The sequence below is a fragment of the Solanum dulcamara genome, chromosome 11 (assembly GCF_947179165.1).
Source record: "Solanum dulcamara chromosome 11, daSolDulc1.2, whole genome shotgun sequence".
Taxonomy (NCBI): Eukaryota; Viridiplantae; Streptophyta; class Magnoliopsida; order Solanales; family Solanaceae; genus Solanum; species Solanum dulcamara.
Genome location: NC_077247.1, coordinates 50,013,863 through 50,034,011, shown reverse-complemented (window position 1 = coordinate 50,034,011; position 20,149 = coordinate 50,013,863). Strand labels below are relative to the sequence as shown.

General features: G+C 34.5%; 2 protein-coding genes across 2 annotated transcripts; one reads left to right on the top strand and one right to left on the bottom strand.

Moving 5' to 3' along the window:
* The first annotated feature begins 2,695 nt into the window (after positions 1 to 2,695).
* Positions 2,696 to 10,001, top strand: LOC129873653 (derlin-2.2). Its single transcript, XM_055948782.1, has 6 exons — positions 2,696 to 2,992; positions 4,297 to 4,396; positions 5,096 to 5,310; positions 5,405 to 5,488; positions 8,480 to 8,533; positions 9,534 to 10,001. The coding sequence occupies exons 1-6, from the start codon at positions 2,894 to 2,896 to the stop codon at positions 9,717 to 9,719; spliced, it is 738 nt and encodes a 245-aa protein (XP_055804757.1). The 5' UTR covers positions 2,696 to 2,893; the 3' UTR covers positions 9,720 to 10,001.
* Positions 10,002 to 10,548: 547 nt separating this feature from the next.
* LOC129873652 (tobamovirus multiplication protein 1) lies at positions 10,549 to 17,831 on the bottom strand. The gene is made up of 11 exons (XM_055948781.1): positions 17,558 to 17,831; positions 16,579 to 16,669; positions 16,448 to 16,500; positions 15,040 to 15,132; positions 14,893 to 14,964; positions 13,927 to 13,999; positions 13,774 to 13,819; positions 13,584 to 13,647; positions 11,700 to 11,753; positions 11,168 to 11,245; positions 10,549 to 11,090 (listed from the first exon to the last, which is right to left on the bottom strand). The coding sequence occupies exons 1-11, from the start codon at positions 17,705 to 17,707 to the stop codon at positions 10,824 to 10,826; spliced, it is 1,041 nt and encodes a 346-aa protein (XP_055804756.1). The 5' UTR covers positions 17,708 to 17,831; the 3' UTR covers positions 10,549 to 10,823.
* Between the last annotated feature and the right edge of the window lie 2,318 nt (positions 17,832 to 20,149).

Genomic DNA, 20,149 nt, shown 5'->3' with positions numbered 1-20,149 from the left:
ATCTTTTATATTCACCTTTTATAGTATTTGCCTAGATTATATATAAATGCTTTAAGGATAACGTTTTTTGCTTGCATATCAAATACAACAAATAAGTAAGAAAGTCATTTATTTTTCTTATAAAATATTTTTCATGGAAAACAATTTTTATCATATTGAACACACCCTCAGTCTGATCCACTTTACTTGTCATAATGGTTAAAAATATTTAGTCGTTTTATTATTTTAGAAAATTAAGATAGAATTAATTATTATTTTTATATTTACTTTTATTTATTTTAATAAGTGTGGAGAAAGATCATTGTGGTGGAAAAAAAGCTCGTATTAAGTTGAAATTTTAAAAACCACCTAATTAGAAAACATATCTACCATAACAACTTAATTCCATTATACTTGGAGATAATTACATAATCTTTCGCTCTTTCGCTCTTTCTCCTCTCTTTTGTCTCACTCGCTCTCTCCCTTTCCCCCTCGCTCAATGATTTTTTTCTCTGTTCCCCTCAATCTGATATGTAAGTGATACTAGATATAGTTATTGAAGGGTCATTAACTAAGAGATAATTACACCACACACATGTATCTATGTACATATACATGTATTGAGATAACTATATTTTTGTCTTTTTCTTTTTCTAAGTATCTATCGATGCATATATACATTAGATACATTACAAAATTAGTACCATATAGATCTATTTATGTACAGATACATTGAATACATTAGTCTCTCTCATAATCAATTTGTAACTATGCACATATACATTGGATACTATGCACAAGTACATTTAGATACATCGATGCATTTTATGTTGAATACGTGAAACTGATATTACATGCTTTGAATGAAATTGACATACATAGATACACTAGATACATCAATGCATATTTGATACTTGATACATATATACATGAAATTATGAAACACCGATATAGAGAAATAGAGGGACGATGGAGCAAGAAGCGAGAAAGGCTAGCTAAAGAGGTGAGATATTTGCTAGATACAGTGTATCTAACAACAACTCAACAACATATATAATTATTGACACATCGATGTGTAATTAGAACCTATATGAATGTACTTTATTGAAACTGCTCAAAAATAATTAAGGATACTTTAGTTAATTAGTATCTTTAAAGTTAATACCTTTTAAGGACGTATAATAGCGAAATATGATGATTAAATGGGTGCAGTGTACAAATACTTGCATTAGGAAAGATCATTTATATTTGATGATCAATTTTTTTTTCAAGTTTGCCTAATTGAGAATAATTTCAAACGTATTTGATTGAAATTGAAAAATTGCATTTGACTATAAATATATTTGTTTGAACATGTCTTTGTGAAGGACAAATATCGAACATTTTTGCATGAAGTTTGATATGGCCTACCAAGGCTAACGTCATGCATTTTTTAATTGAAATTACAGTCTTGATAAAGCCAAACTTTGTAACCCCCCCCCCCCCGAAATTGTGACCTTTATAAGATTTTGAGATACATAATAGTTTGTCAATTTCAATTTCAGTGAAGTTTATGACATTGAGAAAATCGAACTTCAGATGTTTTTTTATTAAAGTTATATCCTTGCAAGGTCAAACTTCAGAAGCTTTGGCACAAGGTTAGAGCATTTATGTCTTAACTTTAGATATATATGATTGAAAAGCAAAAATCTGAAGCTGTGAATCATATCACATAAATTCGACTACTATAAATTTTCTTCCCTAAAATGAAAAAAAAAATAATAAGAAAAGCATGTCAACTAGAAATAAAGTTCTTGCTATGTGCAAAATTAGGGAATGGTCTAAACCGTAAAAGTTTATTTTACGTTTCTGCAAGTGTCTGTTTTCACAAAATGACACATGGCCTCCTAATTTCCTTCCAACAATTTTACCAGTTACTCCAACGCTCTCCTTCCAACAACTTTATCAATTACTCTAACACTTTCCTTCCAATAACTTTATCAGTTAGTCCAATGCTCCCCTTCCAACAGCTTACCATTTACTTCAACGTTCCCTTCCAACAACTTCACTAGTTACTCCAATTCTTCCCTTCCAACAAGTTTACCAATTACTCCAACACTTTCCTTCCAACAAGTTTACCAATTACTCCAACACTTTCCTTCCAATAATTTTACCGGCTATTCCAACGCTCCCCTTCCAACAACCTTACCAATTACTCCAACACTTCCCTTCCAATAACCTTATCAGTTATTCAAACTCTTCTTTCCAACAACTTTACCAGCTACTTCAATGCTTCCCTTTCAACAATTTTACAGGTTGCTCCAACGCTTTCTTTTCAATAATTTTATCTGTCACTTTAATATTTTATTTTCAACAACTTTACTGGTTACTCCAATACTCTACTTCAACTAGAAGTGAAAGAATTTTAGGAATAGACGAGATATTCCACAACATTCCTAGTAACAATACTAACAAAACTAGTACTAGTAGTTTGAGACTCAAAAATCATTGAAATTCCTCTTTTAAAGGAAACTCAAAACTACAAAATCCAACAGCAAGTGCCATTACAAACGCGCCTCTGACATCGATACTGTTCTCGCAAACAATCTCATTGGCTTCTTCTCGTCACCAGATCATTTAATTGGTCCGTGACTAATACGCGCTCTTATCCTCATAGATGACAGCATACCTCAAAGAAACAAGATTAGAATCATATAAAAGAATTTATTGTTGTCTTTGCCGTTTCATCTTTGATATTCTTCAGCTAAATAAAATCGGATTGCAGACATATATACACATCATATGCATGTGAGTGTGTGTGTATATATATATATTAGAAATCCTTGAATTGATCAATTTCCAGATAACCTAGAGGCTTTATCAGTTGTGGTGTTAGGGATTTCTGGGAAGTTGGGGGAAAATTTGATTTGGCTGAATGGCACAGGCTGTGGAAGAATGGTACAAGCAGATGCCAATAATCACCCGCTCCTATCTCACTGCTGCAATCGTCACCACAATCGGTTGTTCTCTGGAGGTATGAGTATAATCCATCTCGAGAAAAAGAATTAGACTTTCAAGATTGATTTTTTTAAATGTTTTCTTACGAATTTGAAGATTTCTTTATCAGGGTAGGCTTTTTGTTTTCTTTTTTTGAGATATCAATGATAAAAATTGTGGGTTGTTTATACGTTGATTCTTTATTTTAGAGTGGGGGTTGTAGTTTGGGATGTTGAGATGAACCTGAATTGATGGATACAGGGGATTCCTATAGCTAACCCTAATTGATTTGGCATTGGGACATAGTTGATTGATTGTTGTACTTTGGGATGTTGAAATGGACCTGATTTAAGAAGATGGGATTTACATGTCGTATAGCTGTCCCTAACTAGTTTAGGATTGAGAATTACACCCTGTTTGGATTGTTGTTACCCGTATCTACGTTGAAGACTGGGGGTGCCATGGCACCTTGTGGTTTCTATTGAAACTGCATATATACGTGTATATCCATATACGTGTATGAGGATTAGTATAAATATAAACTGTGGCACCCACAGCAACAATGGAGCTCATGGTGCCAGCGGTTAAAGCTTAGTTTTTTCTCCCTTGGGACGTAAGTTCGAATCAGGCTGAGTTCGTTTATAAAACTATTTTAGGCCAGAATCATTGTTAAAAAAGTTATAAAGTTGTGGCTATCTAGATTAGAACGTTTGACCTCTTGTAACTAAAATCTTAACTACACCAAGTAGACTAGAGTATATCTTGTACAAAATTATGCTGATAAATAATAATTATACATTTCCTCTATGAGTATTGCCACCACTTTCGCAAAATATTTCATACATTACGGTACAAAGTAGTGTGGCACCCGAAGCTTCTAAATCTTGGATCCATATCTGGTTGTATTATATTGGTAGTTTAAATACCATGCTTGTTTTGATTGTTACTTTGTATCTGTTAAATCCATCGTTAGGTACGGCAAAAAATCTTAAATTGTGTCACGACCAATTTGGTGTAATCGCGTTGTTACCTTAATTTTTTTTCTCATTTTATCTTTACTTAATATTTAAAAAATCTTATTTTATTCTTTTTCTTACCTTTTTATAGTAATTCTACCCCATATCCTACTTTTCTTGTAGGTTTATCACAGTGTTCAAAAAAATAAATTGTTAATGTGTGATATTATGTAACAACAAAGAAAAATGCAATCTATCCAAATGTTATGATACAATACAACACAATATAATACAGTATAATACAATGCATTATGAAACAATACATAACAACATTCCATATAGAATGTTGGTTGATTGATTATTGTATTTTGGGTGTATGTTGCAGATTATATCTCCTTATAACTTGTACCTGAACCCCAAGTTAGTGGTGAAGCAATACCAGGTGTGGCGCCTGGTTACAAATTTTCTCTACTTTCGGAAGATGGGTAATTTCTCTCTCGCAGCAGTTAGCTTCTTTTTCTGAAAAGATATTTTCCTCCTTTTAGCTTAGAGAGAATGACCGTCTTAATGAGGCATAACTTCAGTTGAACAGCCGTGCATCTTTTAAGCCTTTAATGGCTAGGCTCTTCTGTTCAACAACTATCGTTGCTAAATACAGAGTTCAGCTAGTACTTTGTAGTCTGATTGATTGTTTTGTAGCACTTCTGTTCAATACACTATTCTTCTCATTGTGGTTAATGCTCTAGCAACTCTTGCCCCAATGGTCATTGGAATTGCAATATGTTGGTTGAAGTCAATTTCCTGATATTCACTTCTTTTTGATCTCGGAAAAAAGACATTTCACTCACAGTGAAGGGTAAGAAGTTGGGTACAAAAAATATGAGAGAAGTGGAAGACACAAGTCACAGAAATGAATTTTGTAGTTCTTAACAGTATGGTAGATTATATCCAAAATGGAAACTAGGCTCATCCTTGCCTCCTATCTACTGCATTTTGTGAATTTCGATTTCCTGCTAATCAGCCATACAAGTTTGCCTTTTAATTATGTATTTTTATTTGTGAGTGCATCTGAGATTATGAGATGAAGGCAGAGTCACTTGTTTGGAGGAATACATCAACATGAGAAGATACTTTCTCTTTCTTTTTCTACTTTATTCTGATATCCCTTTTCTAAATTTTTTCAGACTTGGACTTTCTGTTTCACATGTTTTTCCTAGCTCGGTACTGCAAGCTTCTAGAAGAGAACTCCTTCAGGGGAAGGACTGCAGATTTCTTCTACATGCTCTTGTTTGGTGCCACTGTTTTAACAGGAATTGTTCTTGTCGGGGGGATGATACCGTATGTCTCAGAGTCATTTGCAAGGATCATATTCCTGAGCAATTCATTGACATTTATGATGGTTAGCTCCTCTGCAGTCAACTCCAATTTTTACTCGGCTTTTGTTGTCTGTCTTAGCCTTTCCTTTTCATCATTCTGCTTCCTTCTATTTGTAGGTTTATGTATGGAGCAAGCAAAATCCGTTTATCCACATGAGCTTTTTGGGTCTGTTTACTTTCACCGCAGCTTACCTCCCTTGGGTTAGTGTTTATTACTCAATCCATCATACTTTACTTTACAAATCTTTAGCTTTTAACTGTAAGAGCTGCTTCACTTGTGGTTTGTTCCCTTGCATCTTTGTGTTTCTTCTGCTAGATATGACATTAGCAATTCGCCATTTTTTTAATGCAATCCTGAAGTAGAAAGTGTTTATGACACTTGCTCCTGGTGTTTCCTCACTAGAGCTGAGCTGCTAAGGCCACTCTAAAAGTGCATGCTGCGACCAGACACATTATCACTTGGTTCTTTTCTTTCATTTGACTTTTACAGAAAGAGCTGCACTTCAAAGCTCATGTCTAGTGTATTTGATTTTCCTTATTTGTATGTGTTAAGGAGGATTTGGTTCAGTACATTATACAGATGAAAATGCACATATAAACAAGGAAAACCACTTATGCTCTTTGTGGTACAGAGAACATGTGTTGAAATGCTATACTTATGCTGGCATGGTCAATGATGCTTTTGATGTGAATTGCAAGGAGATAGAACTCTGGTCAAGATCTGCCAGATATCTTTTCTGCCTTATTGTGGGTTCCATGACCGCAGTTGGTTTGGACTTGTGGATGTCTCTCACAATATGACAGTGGGCTTAAAACATGGCATATGACTTTGTTAAACAAGTAATGTTTGATAGCGTGTGACAACTAATTAGGGAAAATGCTAAAATCGTAAAGAGTAATGGTTTCACTCTCCAAAGAAAATATGCAGGGCAAAGGAATACGTAACATGTGTGTTGTAAATTGAGAGTTTAAAAGACCACCTAGGGGCAGAGCTACACTATATCGAGGGTGGTTAGCCGAATACCCTTTGTCGGAAAATTATATCAGATATATAGGTGAAATTTTGTAATCTAGGTTATACATTACACAATGAATACCCTTGGAACAATTGCGTTCCACGACTCGGTGGTGAAGGATGCCCAGTGTGTGTCAGGAGCTGCGGGTTCGAATCTTCGCTGAAGCAAGTTGATAGACTCTCTTTTTTTCAGTTAAAAACAAAGATTGTTTGATAAGCATTGCATTTGTCTTTATTACTTTCTATTCTTTCTAATAAAATAATAATATATTATTGAAAAAGTAAATTATTAAACAAACCCCTATATTACTTTATATTCTTTCTAAATATTTGTCTTAATATATTATTTAGGAAGTAAATTAGAAGGATTTTACTCATATTTTTGAAAATTCCAAATTACACCAGTACAATCTTAACATCTAATCTTATGAATATCCTTTTTTCCTACACACATATATCAAATGCTCAATGAGAAATTTGAATGAGATATAGGATATGCCATTCTTTTTTAAAATTCAAAATTTAGTAATTAAGATTTACACAAATCGAAGTCAGAAAAGGAAAAAGTAAGAAAATTAAATACATAAGTAAATTAATAATTTATATAATTAGGAAATATAATTATGTATTAAATCTCCCACACTGTATTTATAAAAGTTTTCTTTAATTGTTTTTTATAGGAACATTTGATGATGAAAAATGCAGTTCAATCTAAATTTTAAATATAATAAAGATGTTTATATTTGTGATTTCTATAATATATTATTATTTTTTATATGTATATATCTTAAAGTGCTTGTCTAATTTATTAAAATATTATTTTTAAATTTATTGATGTTTTTCACATCACGTGAAGTGCAAATAATTTTACTAGTTTTATTTAAAAATAAAGTACGCTTGACTTTTGTTTAAAAATTTGTCGTCTCCACTTGTGGGACACCGCTAATGATTCTTGGTTTATTCTCTTTTGTTATCGTCCAACCTTTTGTTTCACTGATGCGTGGTGATTTTCTTAACTGGACTTTTTAAAGTGATTTTCTTTGCTTAACTAAAATTTTCAGTGACAAAACACATTTCAAATGTAGCATTTGGATATGCTCAGAGGACAAACCACGAAGAAAAATAGCAAGACTAATATTATGTAGTTTGACTTAATTGGTGCATTCATTGAGGGTCTTTTACTATGTAAGTTTGAACCGCCACTGAGACCACCAACTGGAAGGTAGTTGCATTCATGTCTACCCATCATTTATGAACAATTCTTACAGGTTGTGGCTTTTTACTCATCTAAGTACCTAATCTCTAACTTTTGATTACGTGGGGGGAATGAGTTTAAATACTTGGAATAAGCCTTTAAAGGTATTAGTATCAAGTTAACAAATCATAGACTCTTTTTAAAGAAGACTTCATAGGTTTTTCTTCCAAAAAAAAGAGAAGACCATAGGTTATGCTTGGGTAAGATATCTTGTAGTTGCTATATGTGAGCTATCAAACCTGAAGGGCTACAGAAGATCCATTACTCAAATATTTTTCCCTTTCATTCCTATTTAATGGGCTGGGGATTTGGGGTGGGTAGAGCATCCACTGGGTCCAGGAAAGCTTTTCCTGTGTGGCAGGTCTCTATTCATTTTGTTTTGGATTCATGCAATCTTAGGTGGTGTTTTGCATTCAAGATGGTGAACCCTGCAGTATGTTGATTTTGAAACTCATTGCCGTCTTTATTATGCGAAGGGGTTATTTGCAGAGCTATGTTTTTATGTAGTCTTTTATGTTTCCAGTTTCTAGGATCTATTTGGCTAGAAACCCTTTCTGGAACATAGTTATGGAGTTCTTCACCAACATAGCCTCGCGCAACAAGGACGCAGTGAGAAATCCAAAAACGTATTTGCCCCTTACGTATAGCTCAGCCAATAGTGTATCAAAGCACCCGGATATTTGGTAAATAATGATGTTCTTTATTGGGAGAACTACTAAAAGAACATTGAATATAAATAGAAACACTTAATTCTTGAATTAGAATAGAATTAGGAAGCCAGGAAACTAATATTATCACGGGTCACAATCTGTTTCATATCTTGTTTCTTGAAGTGGTAACTACTTGTAGTTTTGCTTCAATGAAGTTTGTTGGTTGTGTTTGTGGCGGATAACCTCATCACACTTCTTTCTCCTTGTTGCAGGTTCTTTTGGGCTTCTCTGTGCTTGTTGGGGCCAGTGCTTGGGTGGATCTATTGGTACAGTTCTGGTGACTCATGTGCTTCTATTAGATTTAACTTGTTTCATGCTACACTAAGAGCTTTAAAGTTGAATGGTTTTTGCTCCTGCTTTCCTGTTGGATATCTTGCCTGAATCTTAGATAAAAGTCCCGGTGGCCGGGATTTTTTACTTTTTTTCATTTAGTGAGAAAGATTTCACTTCTTTTTTTCTTTTCCAACTACAAAGATGTGTCGATGCCTTCACCAACCAGCCATATTTATGTTTTCTACTGAGGATTTCGCCCAAGGTTCTAAACCCCGAAAACTGGAAGCCGATCTGTAGTATAGTGGTAAAAAAGTTCTTGTTTGTAAAACAAGATATGGATTCTTGTACATCTATCTTTCACTAGTTTCCTTTTGTTGTCACAATGTAGTATTATGCTTTTCAGTGTAGACCTTTCTACCTGCATTGGTGCCTGTTGTTTTTTTGCCAGCACTCAGTTACCTTGCTTTTTAAAATTCCTTTAGAGGGGTTTGAATAATTCCAATTTCCTTTCATTGAAGTTTGTGTGCGGTTGATACGAAGGAAAATGTTTTTCATGCAGAATTTTTTCTTGTAAAATGTTTTACTAAAAAAATAAGATATGTGGATTTTTACTTATTTTCTGGTGTTTGGTGAGTATGCAGATTTTTTTTTAATATAATCTAGACAAACACTCTAGGAGTGGGTGGAAGGTAGGAGTGCGGAAAAAGGGGCCCATGGGGATGAGGGTGGAGGCGGGGTGTGTTGGAGGGTGGGGATGAAACGATCATGTGGAATGCCATTTATGGAACTTGTTTGTCGGACTTATATTAGGGAAGTCATTTTCTTCATTTTTGGAACTTATTTTTCTAGAGAAAATAATTTTTCAAATACTTTGACCAACCAAATATGAAAAGATTGAAAAATATTTTCAGTAAAAATTTTCCTCCCTACTGAACACACCCTATAACATGCAATTTTGGTTCTGTATACTGAAAGTGAACTTTCTTGTTTCAGGGAATGATTGCAGGCCATGCTTATTATTTCCTAGAAGACGTCTATCCACGAATGACTGGTCGGAGACCCCTGAAAACACCAGCAGTTATCAAAGCATTGTTTGCTGACGAGCCAGTAGTGGTGGCTCGGCCTGCTAATGTTCGCTTCGCTGCTCCTCCTGTTGATGAAGTTCCACCAAATCAATGAGATAATTTTATAAGTAAAAACCAGTGGGCACGGTCTTCAGTTTCTGTAAATTGACCTTAGATATTTGGTTGGAGGGAATCAGGGTTGATCTTCTTGATGATGATTGTGCTGGTTACTATCTGTCTTCATTCCTTGTCAAATTGTTGGTGTTTGCTTACACTGGGCAACTTGGGTTTGAAGATGCTTTTTGTAATTTAGACCTGGAACTGGAGAATTGTTGGCTGGTAGAGAAAATTCACCTATATAAAGTGTTCTTTCTCTCTCAAAAGTTTTAGAAATCGATTGTTTGGTGTTGTTTCTCCTTTCCTTAGAAGCCAATTGCTGATTTTTGGTATTAGAGGTGTGCATTATTGAGACTTAAAAACTGGTTGAACTGAAAATCTTTAACTTGCAGTTTTGGATTATGTTATGCATCAACTAGGGGAAAACCAGATTTTAATTGACAACGAAAACCTATCTCATCTATGTAGGTTGTATACATGCAGGCCAGTATATGTGTGTGCATTAGCGTTTAATGAGGATTGTTGTGTAACCTCAATTATATCAACTTTAAGGTGATAAAGAACAATGCAGGAGCAAAATAGGGGGGCAAAGCAAAAAGATTTTTGAGAACTAGAAAATGAAAAATGTTTTCTATAATCAGTTTGCCATAATAGAAAACCAAAGTGTTATTGTTGCCGTAAATTGGAAACAACTCTGTGCCCCATGGCTTCGAGTTAGTAGTACAAGCAGCATCGTGTGACATGAGCTAACGGGATTGGACCCCCTAGACAAAAGCTTGATATCTAAGCGGACAGAGATAGAGGAGTAAATCTAATATCCACCCAAATTTTGAACCGCAAAAAGTCGACATTGCCATTAATATAATTTTGAAAGTTGTATCCGTGCAGTCTGCATCATTACATCATGAATAGGATATTTTTCACAAACTTGGGGAACAATTATTCGTCTCATGCTTCAATCTAAACCACAGAAACAATATAATGTAAGTAAAACAGCTTAACCTCTGTTTAACAACTGCGAAAAAGATTTGAATCTTTGACCTTTCCAAAAAATTATTGCAACTGAATATCCTTTTTGCAGTTTCACTTTTCCTGAAGAACTTCACCTAGCTTCTGCAGCAACCATGGGAAAGTGTACGACTGACGATAAACTGCTGCAGCTAACTGATTGGGTGGTATTGTGCAGACACTCTTTTTGATAAAATTCTGCTGCAGCTAACTGATTGGGTGGTATTGTGCAGACACTCTTTTTGGAGGCAATTTTCGCAGGATGTAGAGCACTGATTGGGTGGTATTGTGCAGACACTCTTTTTGGAGGCAATTTTCGCAGGATGTAGAGCACAAGAGCTGAAGGAAGAATTTCTACCAGCTGCCACACAGAGGAATGTGATCACTCAGATAAGAGCAGTAATAGTAAGGAACATGGAATAACGAATTGATACATACCAGGTAGTATATCAGATTCAAAACAGGATGGTCCAAGACATCAATAGATGAGTCAGGATCAAAAGCAGATAACACAACCTGCAGCGAGCCAGATTAGACATGGCAAAGAAGCTCATGTGCATGAGAGTTAGAGCTTTGAGGCCGGTCTAGCTCCCTATTCAAAACAATATTTACTTTAAACCTGATATACTTTCTCAGTTTTGATCATGTTCATATTCTAAAGTCTTCCTTTTTGTTTTAATTGTCCCAGGAGTAGTTTGGGTTATTTTTGACCGAAGCCTGAAGGAACGCATAAGTTGCAGCCTTTTATTCCATAAAAATAACCTCAATGTTATCACCTCTTATAAGCTAAAGCACCAATTGTGTAAAACCTCATTTCCCTGCTTGGACCTTCCCATAGGCAAGCTAAGAGTGTTTCATTTGATTTGCCAGTTTGCAAAACTTAATAATGGAGCTAGGACACTATTAAACTTTGGATAATAAAAGGTTGACCAGCAGAGGGAGAAGAGGAAACAGATACATAAAGCCTTACCACAAAGCATCTAATGAGGAAACAGGTGAAACATATGGCAGTCACAGATCCAACCTGTTATCACATGCATATATCAGATCAGATGAACCAATTTAAAGCAAGAGATGTTAAGAATTATAAGCCATGATCTATCATGCATGCATGTGCTTAGAAACATTCATTAAAACTTCAGATAACACAAACATATTCCCATCAGTATTATTTAATGGTGATGTAGTAGAGGTTGTTAGAACAATCAGATTGACCAAGAAAATGTTTTCTTGAGTTGGCCACTAATGATCAATTTACAAAAAAAAAAAATACTCCTAAGCTTCACCAATAAAGAAGAAAAGGAAATCAGCCAAGAGTAGTTTGCTTTCAGATAATGCTAATGAAGATGAGTCTAGCAAGTATTCTGAGGTGTAAAAATGGAGTACTTCCCAATGAGTTTATTTGGCGCTGTGACTAGGAGCTGAATATGAGGGGGAGTGATGGTAATGGATCATTGGATGATGGAAACTTCTCAGCTAAAGCATGCTACAGTTAGTTGTTAAGGAAGAATGTGGTTGTATTGGTTTAATGGTCATGGAAGATGACTTGGAGGACCAGAGCTACTCCCAAAGTGGCTGGTTTTGGATAGTAGCCTTACATAAAGCATGTGTAACACCTATGATAGCCAGCACAGAGGAAGATTTCACTTCTCCAGCAGATGCTACTACTGCAAACAGGGCTCTGAATCATTTAGACACTCACTCCTACGCTGTAAATTCATTTGGCTAACTTGGTGTATCTTTCTAAACCGGTTTGGGATTGTTTGGATGATGCCTGGTAGAGGCAGTACAAAGTTGGCAGTGCAGGAAATAAAGAAGAAACAGAGGACCTTATTAGAAAATATCAGAGGAACTTACAGAATTCCTCTATGTTATTTGGATGGTTTGAATAGAAGGGAACTGCAGATGCTTTCAGGATAAAGCATCATCCTTATCTTTTGTAATATTGAAATGCTTACAGAACATGAATTTTTGTAGCAGGAATGCTGCTACAGATTTTGACCATATAATGGAGTTCATTGACTCCTAACATTGTTAAAGGAGTAAATTCCTAGCTACTATCGTGCACTCTTACACCTTGTTGGTGCTGCAGATGGTTTAATAAAATCTTAATCATCAAAAAAGAGGAATCTAGAAAAGGGAGACACCAAAAATTGGTACCCTAATGTTGTATATTAGAATTTGTTCCATACTTCCATTCCTGCTCATCTAGTTAGGCAATCTTTATTACTTGACATCTTCTGTCTATGTACATCCAATCAACTTTGAACAGTCCCATCAGATTACAGATACAGAAATTAATAATTTGCTGGAGTTGAGCTTATGGTCAAAGTCAAACACATGATGTGACAAAAACTAAATAGAAAAAGATGGTATGCACCAGCCTTTGACAGTTTAGTGGTTCCATGACCAAAAGGTTACCGCTTCACGCACTGAAAGAAATGTCTGAATAGGAATGTCACAACAAGGTTCCATCTATTCTAGTTTTTTATCATTTCAGAAATTAATTATACAATCTCAGGGATAGTCTTACTCTATCTCTTCACATAAATGTTATCTGGACTAAATATAGCAGTCATTCCCGCAAGTTAAGGCTATAATATAGCAGAACAATTAGCAGGACATCCTAGGACAAGGAAATTGATCAAACTTCATGTTTAAAAAATTTCTCCCTCTCGGTGCTGTAGGGAGAGCTTAAGTTTGTGAGGAATAAATCTTATGCCTTACATGCAAGCATATTCTATGCCAAACTACAGCACTAACCTCTGTGTATATATAGAGTAAGATGATAAAAGCGTAAATACCTTTACCAGTTCAAAAAGAAAAAAAGAAGACAGATGTGTGGTACACAAACCTCATGAAGCTTCTTTCTCCTCCCTTTAGATTCAATAGGAAAGCGCCGCAGCATGAGAAATAACCTGATGATTGTAAAAACAAATTCCACAAGGAAAAGCAATGAAATTTAGTCATGTCTAAAGTCAACTAAGAATGATCAGTAATGCTTTAGAAGATAAATGCACAGAGAAAATAGCACTTAAATTCACCTTCCACCATAGAGCAGAAAGCCCAAGGCTGCAATAACTGATACAACTGAACCAAATACACATGCAAGGTTAAAGAAAGCAAAAATCTTTGAAAGCAGATCTAACATTCAGTAAAATAGGGCAAAAGGAGACAATGAATATAAAGATATTCACCTGCTATAAATATCTTCCCAATGAATTCCACTGTGCTATTGTCATTGACCCAGAGGCAAACCCAGATACAGGCCTGACAAAAACCATTTTTCAGTTGTATTTAGTTTATTATCTGAGATAAGACCTGGAAGACTCAAGAAGCTTCTTAGCTTTTGAGACAAGCGGGTCGATCAGGAATGTTCACCAAGAAATCAAGAATAATGGATATCTTTATTTATTTAGAAGTGATCTATCCTTTAGGAAAGGGGAAAAGCTAGGGTTCTCAGGGGCTGGGGATAAGGAGAATCTAGCCCTATTTCAAGGCTAAATTTGCATATGGTTCTGTAAACATTAATTGCAAGATCTTGGAAAGATATTCCATCTGCTTTTGAAATATAATTAAAGGTATAACCGGAACCAAGCTATAAATATTTGTTAATGAAAGGAGGAGAAGAGCTGAGACGAAAGGAGAGGCTCCAGAATTAAACTATTCTCCAAACATGTTACCCCCAGGTAAACCAGGCATAACATTTTGAGAAAGAAGAATATCTCAGAATTCAACATATTAAGCAGCACACATATGACCGCATATCGATGAGCAGAGGCAGCTCCAGGATTCGAACTTTGTGTCTCTGAAATTCTACCACAACCCAATTGATTTAGTGGGTTCAAAATCTGTTATTTCTACTTGTTTACGGAATTTTTAACATATATACAGGATTTTAGCTAAAGTTGGGTTTGGGGAACCCTTCTTCAGTTGAACCCATAACTTCTACACTAATCCGTCCCTGTCACCACCTAAATACAAGGGGTTATCAACTAGAACCCAACATTAGATGGGTTAGACTCGCGTGAAAGAATCTTAAAAAAATTCACATATTACTATAGACAAAATAATATAAGTAATAACACTTGATCAATTATATTTCCCTATGAACAACCATGACGTCCAATAGTGTATGAGCAGAGGATGCGTTTGTAGCAAACCTGAATGAAGTATATTGCACCATTTATTGCAATATAAGAAATCCTGAGCTTATCTGTTGGTAAACTCCTAGCCTGCCATTACATAAATTCAAGAGTTAGAATCAATAGATTTACAATTTGCCTGCAGGATGCTACAACTTCACTTGCCTGGTGATATATCTCAGCCCAAAATAGAACAAGGAGTGTGAATGTTGAAAAGAAAAGGAGACCTGGTAGGTCCAATATTGCCAGAGTCAGCACCTGGTTATCGTGGAGCAAATCTAACATCAGTAAACAATTAGGCGGCAGCTTAAGAGGCAGTTGTGGCATGTTATTTATTTTTATTTCTCATGCCATCAGCCTAAAAGTGACAGTCCAGCAGTGGCCCACCCAAATTAAGGAAAGAGATCACAGAAGCCGTAATGGGGAAGTGCTTTCAGTAGATTCATTTATTGCTGACAGAAAATTCATCCCAATAAAATGATAGTCAAAGCTAAAGGTTTGACAAGGCAACAATACAGTTTTTCTGGCTGCAGAGGAACTATAAATCTAAGCACTTGAACAATGCCATCGGCCAATCGCAGTCAAACCAAAAGTTTAGAGCAAGTAAAAGATAGGTAACTTGGTAATATCATTGTTATCAAAGGCAAAAAGCGCAAAAAAACTCTAAGGTCCATTGGGGCTTTAAGCGCAGAGCACAAATAAAGTGTGGACTTTAATGAAAAAAGGCGCAAAGGGAGAAAAGGATACAAATATATATGTTTAGTCCAAGACTAATAATTATAAACATAAATAACAAATATATGACGAAAGAAATTGAAAAAAAGGCATGATAAAGTGAAATATCAATTGTTTAGTGTCACTTCTTCAAAAGAGGCTCAATGGCAAGGAAAATTTTGCCTGAGAACCTTGATGACCACACTGAAGTGCACATATTTGCCTTAGAACCTTGATGACCACACTGAATTGCACATAAAGCGAGGCGAAGCGCTAAACACGTTTTGAGCCTCGCTTCAGGACTTAAGCGCGGTTAAAGCGCGCCTTTGACAACACTGGGTAATAAGCTTCAAACTGAAATCTGAAAGACAGAAAGTATCTACTAGTGAGCTTTCAATCCAATTAGCTCTCACATTAAACAAACAAGGATTGCTGTACTGCTATTGGACTATATTAGCAGTAAGAGGGCAGGATGACCTTCCGAACAAATAAATTGAAAGGTAAGGAATCTGAAATGTCAAATTAAGCTCAAAGTTAAGAGAGTCAAAGATAAAAGAAAGCCTACAGCTCCAATTAGCAAAAATTAACATCATGCGCTTCCACTTGAAAATGGTCCCACAGGTGATAGCTTTTCTAGGTACTGTTCTAACCTAATTTTGATTTCTGATAGTTCCTACATAAGTTGACGCACTATAAAGAAAAGAATAATTAATTAGAGAAAAAGGTAAATGGTTGGTAAGAACAAGGCAACACGTTCAGGTTTGCATACATTGTCGCGTTCTATTGAAAACAAACTGAACATAATTAAGAAAAAAGATTGACAATTGAAAAGTTACTTTTCAGGAAAGAAGAACATTACCTTAGGATGGAACAGAAAATCCTGTTTGTGAAATCCAAAGACAATTGCACGAACTGAAAAACAAAAGATTTGCATTTAAAACAAAATTCCAGATTAAAAATAAAAGAGCTGGACCGTTTGTTCCGTTTTACCTCCATTCACAACAAAGTTCATCAGATGGAACACCTTTTGTGTTGTCCAACCATACTCGGGTACCCTCAAATCGATCCTTATTAATTGAATCTGCACATAATTAACTCATAGACTCAACCAAAAGTATCAAAAACTAAGTAAGCACCACAAGGAAAACAGTTCTGTAAACATGCAGCATTAGGTAAATACTGTATCTGATATACATATATTAATCAAAAGTATGAATAAACACCTTTCCATGAAACTCATCTGCTTATTGGAAAGATCATAAGTCCCACAAGCACACACGAAAGGAGTACTCCCATATAATGACATCAAAACCTTAGATAAAATATCAAAGCTTTGAAGTTATAGATCAATGAACAGCAAGCATCTACATGATAATTGATTATGAAATAATTTGGAAATCTAACATAGCGAACAAAGATAAAAATTGTCCATAAAACATCCGAAAGTCTGTGCAAAATCCTCTGAAAAGTAAGGAGAGTACAATAAGGAAGTATCCAATTTGACACTAAGTAAAACTATTCTGTAGTTTTAAACTAACAGTCTAACCGAACCTGCAAGAAGAATGATTAACCAGTCAGTCCACTACAAATTTGTCTCAATGGAAACCCCTAAGTTACACTTCGTAATAAAACATTCATGAAACATATTTTTGTGTGATATCCAAACTCCAATATTTCAGTCTTACAGTTGACCAAGATTTTCCATTTCTAACAGAAGTTAAGAAACTACCCAACTAACAGCAAGTACTTGACTTTATAACATGAACTAGAATCTGCAATTCTATCAACTGCATCTCAACATCAAACTAGTAGGAGTCGAAAATATAAATCATCTACATCAATTCCCCATTCATCCTAAAATTTCAGTTCCCAATCTCTTCTTTAATCGTCAAATTCACAAAAAAAAAAACACTTATCTTGACATATCTACAGAGCAGAAAAAGAGAATGGAAGAGAAAGAGAAAATTACTAGGGCAACGGCTGAAACAAGAGCATAGGAAGCACAAAGGGAGTAGAAAATCCCATCTTGCCACTGAACGGACTCGTTGACGTGGTCCCACCAGTTTGTCTCCGGACCGGCGATGTTAATCGGCGACGACTCAAGTGGCAACCTAGTCATTTCACCTCTCCTCCCGCTTATCTTCTTGTCGTGAAAGAAGTCAAAAAACTGATGCTATATAAACAAAGAAGAAGAAAAAAAACAAGCAAGGAACGTGCTGAGGTGCCATACACATGAGAACAGTGCCATCAAATCATAAATGGAAATCTTTCTATTGTTTTATTTACTCTTACCTTCCTAATTCAAAAAATTAAGATAATTAAGTTACATTAGTTAAGACCCCATTATAGGTTCTACTATATTCAAGTTCATTTGGAGATTCATATAATTATTAGGCAATTCATTTTATATTTTATCTATATTACAGGACACTATCTTCTCAAATCATTTTCATATTTAAAATTTTTTAATATCGTCATTTTTATTTTATTCTTAATGATTATTCTATAAAAAGTACATCAAAATTAGAAGTCAATAGCGTAGAATAATTTATAGCTTCAGTCTGAATTTTTTACAAGTTAATTGTTGAGGGAAAATATTATAGCCTATAACGTAGAATAATCAATAGCTTCAGTCTGAATTTTCTACAAATTGATTGTTAAAAAAAAATATTGTAGCTCTCTTACGTCTATAAAAATAGTTGATTTTCGCTTTTAAAACCTTACCTTAAATTTATCAAAACTCAAAAGTTATCTCATTAACGGCAATGAAATATGCATATATTGTTGGATTTCATTCTATTAGTAATGGACGACATGATTTTACCATAGAAAAATTAATTTTAATAAAGGCTGATAATGTAAAATGTTACTGAACTATTTTTTGTAACAAAAAAAAACTCATTCTATTTTACCAAAGAATTAAAACAAGACTCTGAACAATTTTTGTAACAAAAAAATCTTTTACTTTTGGCATAATATTACAAAATTTTAGTTTTGCGACTTTCATAATTCTCAAATAGAAGTTGTGATTTATTTGTTATAAATAAAATAGTACAGTAGTTTAATAATTTGAATATAAATAAAATAAAAATTAAAGTATCTTGTACGAAATCAACTCGGATATTCTATGGTTGTAAGGCGGCATGGCCCAAAAGCCAAACACAAATTCCAAGTCGACAAATATAAGCCGTACCAAATTTTCATCGCCAAACTTGAGAACTGTTATTTTATTGGAAAAAATGGTGGACTATGAATTTGACCAGGGTATGCTTTTACTTTCCTGTCACTCCAATTTAGCAAACATTGATCCAAGGATGATCACTTAAATATTTTTCGTAAAAAAATTATATTTGTGTATATATAAAATATAATATTATTTATATAGGTCAAAAATAAATTTTTAGAAATATATACAAAATTTTTGAACACCATTCACAAAATTTCTAGTTCTGCTAATTAGGGGTGTATATGGACCGGATTGGTTCGGATTTTTTACAAACCAAACCAAACCATTTGTGTCGGGTTATTAAATCTATAAACCAAACCAAATCAATAAAAGTCGGGTTTTTCGATATCAATTTTCTCAGATTTTTCGGATTTTTTTGGGTTTCTCGAATTTTTCATAGTATCTAATAAAAAGCACAGAGCAGTGCTTCTTAAAAAGAGTTCTAGTACAAAATATCAACATATAAGATGGAGGCAGAACACTGTTTGAAGTTTTAACTTTATAATATAACTTTATAAGATGAATTTTTTTGTATATTATTTAGATGGGCTTCTCAAGTCCAAATCTAAATGTAAGAAATAAAACAAAAATTATGAAAATATTTAAAAAAATATTTATAAATTACATTTTAATAAATATTTTTATGTATAACATAAGTAGTATATGAAAGAGAGTCAACAAAGGAGGCCAACAGAGTCAAAAAGGGAGCCCAACAAAGTCAAAAAGGCTGCCTCCCTAATGACTTTGTTGCAGCCTTCCTTTGTTGAATTGATCATACGCGTTTTAAAAATGCGTAAAATAATTTTACGCGTTTTCATTCTCGTATAAATAGGGTCTTTTGCCCTCATTTGAAATCATTCCAAAAAGAGAGAGTAAGAATACAAAGAGAGTAATACACCAAGATAAATATTGTAGTCTTGAGTGTCCTCTTTAGTAGTTGTTCCTTTTACAAGAGAGAAGTATTAATTGTTGTTTTCTCCTTGTATTTGAGAACTGTGTACTTCATACAATAATAGTGAAATCCTTCTACCCCGTGGTTTTTCCCTTCTATCAATTAGAGGGGTTTCCACGTAAAATTCTCGTGTTCAATTTATTTTCATTATTTTTATCATATCAAACTTTAGTTGTGGTGCTTCCTCCTCCCAACAGTGGTATCAGAGCCCTCGGTTATTCTGTCTATTTTATGCGAAGGCACTATCTGTGAATAGTAACTTTTTGTGAATAGTAAAATTCGGTGAATAGTACTATTCACGTGAATAGTAAATTTCGGTGACGGTACAGTTTGTCACGATTGTTCGCAAAAATATTCAGAAACGATCTAGAAGGGTGTGAAGC

Bases quoted from the DNA above. Each gene is read 5' to 3' on its own strand.
- LOC129873653 (XM_055948782.1), top strand. From the start codon at position 2,894: ATGGCACAGGCTGTGGAAGAATGGTACAAGCAGATGCCAATAATCACC. The intron at 2,993-4,296 runs GTATGAGTATAA...TGTATGTTGCAG, and splicing joins CAATCGGTTGTTCTCTGGAG to ATTATATCTCCTTATAACTT. The intron at 5,489-8,479 runs GTTAGTGTTTAT...TCCTTGTTGCAG, and splicing joins CCGCAGCTTACCTCCCTTGG to GTTCTTTTGGGCTTCTCTGT.
- LOC129873652 (XM_055948781.1), bottom strand. From the start codon at position 17,707: ATGACTAGGTTGCCACTTGAGTCGTCGCCGATTAACATCGCCGGTCCG. The intron at 15,133-16,447 runs GTAATGTTCTTC...CACGATAACCAG, and splicing joins ATTTTCTGTTCCATCCTAAG to GTGCTGACTCTGGCAATATT. The intron at 11,246-11,699 runs GTAAGGCTTTAT...GGCTCGCTGCAG, and splicing joins TCCTCATTAGATGCTTTGTG to GTTGTGTTATCTGCTTTTGA.